Source organism: Cebus imitator, unplaced genomic scaffold (assembly GCF_001604975.1).
Source record: "Cebus imitator isolate Cc_AM_T3 unplaced genomic scaffold, Cebus_imitator-1.0 Scaffold32, whole genome shotgun sequence".
Lineage (NCBI taxonomy): Eukaryota > Metazoa > Chordata > Mammalia > Primates > Cebidae > Cebus > Cebus imitator.
In genome coordinates this window covers 3,101,819-3,106,928 of record NW_016107347.1, presented here as the reverse complement: position 1 = coordinate 3,106,928, position 5,110 = coordinate 3,101,819, and the positions used below count along the sequence as shown (strand labels likewise).

General features: G+C 54.2%; 1 protein-coding gene across 4 annotated transcripts in view; it reads right to left on the bottom strand.

Annotated features, from left to right (window-relative positions):
- The window catches only part of IGSF3 (immunoglobulin superfamily member 3), a 95,433-nt gene extending 90,906 nt beyond the window's left edge, over positions 1-4,527 (bottom strand). For 2 of the 4 annotated variants that reach the window (XM_017524188.2, XM_017524190.2), the window contains exons 1-2: positions 4,391-4,527; positions 3,058-3,731 (exon numbers count right to left, since the gene is read on the bottom strand). In XM_017524188.2, the coding sequence (XP_017379677.1) occupies positions 3,058-3,100 (43 nt within the window). In that variant the 5' untranslated portion in view covers positions 3,101-3,731; positions 4,391-4,527. Of the gene's footprint in view, positions 1-3,057; positions 3,732-4,134; positions 4,296-4,390 lie in introns of those variants that run through there. The other 2 variants (XM_017524189.2, XM_037736999.1) reach the window with 2 other exon arrangements.
- Positions 4,528-5,110: the final 583 nt, after the last annotated feature.

The window sequence follows — 5,110 nt, the reverse complement described above, 5'->3', positions numbered from 1 at the left end:
CATCTTTCCTGAGACTTTCCTTCCTGTTCTAGCAGACACAAATCCTACACTGCTGTCATCTTCCCATGTCATTGTCACTCATGCAGGCTGCTCCCAGGCACATTTCCAATCACCCTTCCCTTCCTACCACTGCACCAGCCTCTATTCTGTCTCTAATCTTCTGCCCCTCTGGCTACATCTGTTCTCAAGTAAAGACTTTACTACACTCATGGCTCAACCAGGGCCAGGCTTAAATGGCTTTGTAATTGGAACCAAGGGTTGTGGTGGCAGAGACATGCCCTGCCACCACAACCCTTTTTGGGTGAGGTACTTAGGATTAGGACAGGAGGAAACAAGACACAGAAGTCAAGAGAGCAGGTACAAAAACAAAGGGCACGGCAAAGAAATAAGCAGGAATCAGTACCCCAGCGGAAAGAAAAAGAGGAATCTGATTCCCAACCCAGACACTGGCAAAGGACGGGAGCAGAAAAGCACAGGTCTATGATGTCAAGGGAGTTGAAAGCGTCTCCGAGATTTACCCTCTTTACCCCCTCACATACTGTCATGGGGTTTTCTAACTAAAGAGCCATTTATAGAGGCTGGCACCTGCATCAGTCTCACTTTCCAGAGCACTCAGCCTTACCCAACTTTTCATAAACAAAATTTTATACCAGGCATGTGACCTACATGAGCTTAAAACCTTAGGATTCTTTGCTGTTTTAAATTCACACTTCACATTAATTCACATTACACAGCAGGAATGCTGACACATGAATCAGACCACATCAGACTGCAGGCAGGAAATAAGACCCCAGCATGGGTTTTGCTCCCTCCCCAAATGCCTTCTGCCTCTCTCAGATTAAGAAGGTAGTAGCCAGGCCTCCTTCCCCCCATACTGAAACCCACCAGGTGAAGAGAAAGATGAGGTTCCACCAGCAGGGCTCTAAATCAGGCAGAGATCCACATGCATGCCTACAGTTCCAAACCTTCCCACTTCAGCCACATCTGGGCGTCTGCCACCATGCCCCCTTTAAAGCCACCTTGACGCTCATTTTCCTCCATGGCACCAGTTTACACATGAAGGTGGGGGTGGAGGGAAAATGACAGCACCTGCCAGGTGCCAGGGCCCAAGCTCCACTCCACAGAGTGGCCCAGAGAGCGAACAGCAGGGGGACCAGCAGGAAGCCTTACATTTCTTAAGCAGCCAGAAGAAACAAAAGGCACAAATGTCACATTGCCTGGTTTTCCCATTCATGGTTACTTCTCCTGCCCCGGCCCCACCCTGCCACTCAGCCCTCTTTCCCTCCTTAGCCACACACCCCACCCCCCATCCAAACCTCCCCAAGGGCTTTCCTTGCTTGTGTCCTGTTGAATCCACATGAATCACTAATTGCTGATGTAAACCCAGACAGTAAGCCAATGACACATACAGTACAACAAATATAGTTCCAATATGAAGAAACTAGCAAATGGAGGGCTCCCTGCCTTCTTGACTCTGCCTGAGCATACAGGCGACACAGAGACACTGCCTGTATCCCAGCCCACAGCTGAACAGAAGATGACTAAACTCACTGCCAGCAGGGTGTCTGCCTGCGCTGGGTGGCGGAGCACTGGCCCTAGTGAACTCACCCACTGGTTTTCTAACTGAACCATGAGTGGAATTACCTCAGAGAGCTCAAAGGCTGATACCTGGGTCCTACCCCGCAAGCGAGTTTGCTTTCACTGATCTGGGTTGTTGCCTGAAATCAGAATTTTTAAAAGCTTTCCCAGTGATTCCAACATGCTCACGAGAGTTTGAGAACCACAGATTGAACAAATCTATTATGAGTTTCAGACATTATTTAAGGCAGTCAAGGCATTTAGGGCACCCTATATCCTGTCATTGTCACACCTTCCCTTGTTTTGTTGTTTCTGTTTTATGGATATTCAGATGTCAGTCATGGTGAAGCTGGGATAGGAACTCAGGTCCCCTAATTCTAAAGTCCATTCCCTTCCCACACACCTGTTAACTATTGCAAGGGTGTAGACAATGTATGGAAGCAATCTCCACCGCCCACAGATCACCAGTGAGTCCCCTATGTGCAAGACACCTAGATTTGGAGATGTGAACCCTGCAGGCAACAATCATAATCCCTTCTGAACACAGAGGACTGAGCCTTACAGAGAGGGCAGAGGGTGTGCTCTTGTATGAGGTCTCAGATGGGGAAAGAGAATGGAACCAAATCCTGGCAATGAAGTTTATCCTAGACCTGAGATGTGTTCTAAGACATCAAGCTGAAGACAGGACTCAATGGCATAAAAAGAATAGGCAATTGTTGAGCAGAGGGGCCTCTCTGCTGGGGCCTCTTCATGCGGATCCTTAGAGAGGTGTCAAAGGTTCACCTCTCAGGGCCATAGTTTCTTCCTCCCATTCTAAGCATTCTGATCTTTAGTGGGAGCACAAAAGCCAATCCCAACACTTCCCCTACCAGGCAGCTTCCTTGACTTCAGCCTCTCTTTCTCCCAGAACTATGATCTAAGCTTCCTTAGTGAGGAGACACAGGACTAGTGCCCTCCCATTTGTAGCCTACACGCCACTCAGGTAGGCAAAGCATCCCTTCAAGCCCCCATCCCACTTACTCTCATTTCCACCTCAAAAAAGGCACCATCATTAAGAGCAAACCAACTTTGGAGACAGAAGGGAATTATGTTCCCGCTCCCAATCAGGAATCAATTCAGGCCAACAAAGAAGTGAAAACACCAAGCATCCATGTTTGCCATGCTACAAGACAGCAGCCCGCCAGCCATAGGAAGTCCCTAAACCAGAGATGTGCAGATGTAGGACCTCACCCCAGGGCCCAAGGCGGACACTTTAAGAACAGCAAATGTTCCTGCTTAAAGACAACAAATGATATTTCCCCGTTGCTCCTGGGTCAGAAACGGGCCTCCTGCTACTCCACTCCAACCTGTGACACACACTGGCTGTTTCCTGGTGTCCCCCAAAGCCTAGTGTTAATGAAAAAGAACCACAAGAAATTACAGGAACCAAGAGCAGGTTAAACTTTCACATCGATTGCACTGATAAGCAGAGCCACTTACCCAGCACAGCCAGACAGCTCAGCACCGGGAAAAAGCACTTCATGTCGGCAGCCTCCAGGAGACACAACACAGGGTGCTTCCTCTTCTCCCAGCTCCTAATCTCTCATTTCTGGCAATCCACTTATAGCTCCAGAGAACAGTTTTGGAAATAGAACTTAACTCAGAAAAATGGGAACAAATTAAAGAGAAGAGATCAGAAAGGAGTGGGTTGAGGGGAAGGGGAGGAGTGGAGGCATGTGTGAAAACTCCCCTATGCTACAGGAAAGGTCCACAACAATTCCGAAGGCGCTCCCGGCTCCTGCCACATCGTGTGCCTTGCAGTTTCCACTGGAATTGTAGCTTGCAGTGGATTAATCCTCCAGGAACAGGGAAAAAAGAGTCTGAGAAAATCCTTTCATCCACTGATTATACAGAAATGTCCTTGGCTTCCCAGTGAAGGTGTCTGTGATCTCCCTCATTCGGATTCCCCAAAGGGAACAGAACAGGTTTTGTCAAAACCTTTGCCGGCCAAATCACCCTGGCTGGCATCAACCGTTTGGGTTTCTTCAGCAAAAAGTCCGTTTCCATCCATGGTGGTAGGTCACGGGGGCGCCACCTGCCCCACACCGGCCTGGAGCACACGAAGCAAGTTGGCGTTCCGCAGCCCTGAAGCAGTCCCCAGCGCCAGCAGATTTCTGTAACAAACACAACAGAGATTTTCATCAAAGGCAAAGCTGCAGCACCCACAGGGGCTGAGCGCTGAGCTGGTCCGGACACCGCGGCCGGTTCCTGGACCAGGACAGTCAGCCTCTGCATTCTGACCTTGGGCAAGTCGCTGTCTTTCCCTCCGCCTCAGTTTCCCTGACCAGAGTAGGGCAACAGCGGGAAGCCCGATTGTTCCTGAAATACTTTCACCAAAGGCTTCACTCCTGGGAATCCCCGTCACCTCCTACCCAGCCCGGGCGCCGCGGGTAGCCCCACCCTCCGCGGGGGCAAATCGGGAAGGGGCTCCGCGGAGGGGCCGCGACTCCCGGCCCCCGCCCCGATCGTGGGAGCTCCGCGCGCGACGCGTCCCAGGTGGCCCCGCTATTGTTTTACCTTCCCGGGTGTTTATTTCTCGCTGATTGGAAAGAAAAGAGACCGGAGAAGAAGGGAGTCGGGGGCTCAGCTTTCCGCAGCCGGAGCGCGCTTGCCGCGCGCCCGCCGGGCCAGGGGAGGGGTCTCGGCCCGACCCCGAGCGGAGCCGGCGCCGGGCCCGCGCCCCGCGCCCCGCGCCCCGCCTCCCTCCCGCGGGCCCGGGCTCCCCTCGCTGCCGCCCCCTCCCCGGCGCCGCCCGCGCCCCGCCGAGCCTGACCTCGCCCCCGGCCCTGTCCCTCCGCGCGCGTCTATCCGACCGTCCGGCGGTCCGTCCCGGCGCACGCCTCAGGGGACGCGCCGCTTCTTCCTCTCCCGCAACGGCACCAGCAGCTGCGCTGCGGCCCCTCCCGAGTCCCCGCCCCCGGCTCCGGCCCGGCCCGCTGCACCCGGCGAGGCGAGCGCGGGGCCAGGGCGGCGGCCTCGGAGCGCGGCCCGACCCCGCCCCCAGCCCCGCCCCCGGAGACGCGAGTCGCGGCCCCGGGCCTGGCGGGGGCACGCGGGTGGCCGGGGGCACCGGAGGACCCGGGCGGGGCTGGCGTGCGGGCCGGGCAGCCCGGAAAGTTAATCAGGGCTTCACACCCAGACTCCGGGGCGGCCCTTTCCAAAGCCAGGCCGGCGACCCACGAGCTGGGAGGCCGGCGGCGCAGAAGCTCGTCCTTTCTCCTGGAAGCAAAAACAAAGCCCTTTGCTGGAGACTTATATCTGTTCATGCAGTGGAACCCCATATTGCACTTCACTCTCGGATAGAATTTGGACTCTGGAAACGGCCTGGGTTCTAACGTCGGCTCCTCCACTTCCTCGCTGTGAACCTTGGCCAAGTTACTTAACCTCTCTCTGCCTCAATTTCTCCATCTGTTATGTGGAGAGATAGCCCCTACTCAAGAGGGTTATGTGAGAAGTCTGCGAGATACTTGTAAAGCGTTTAGAATGGTGCCTG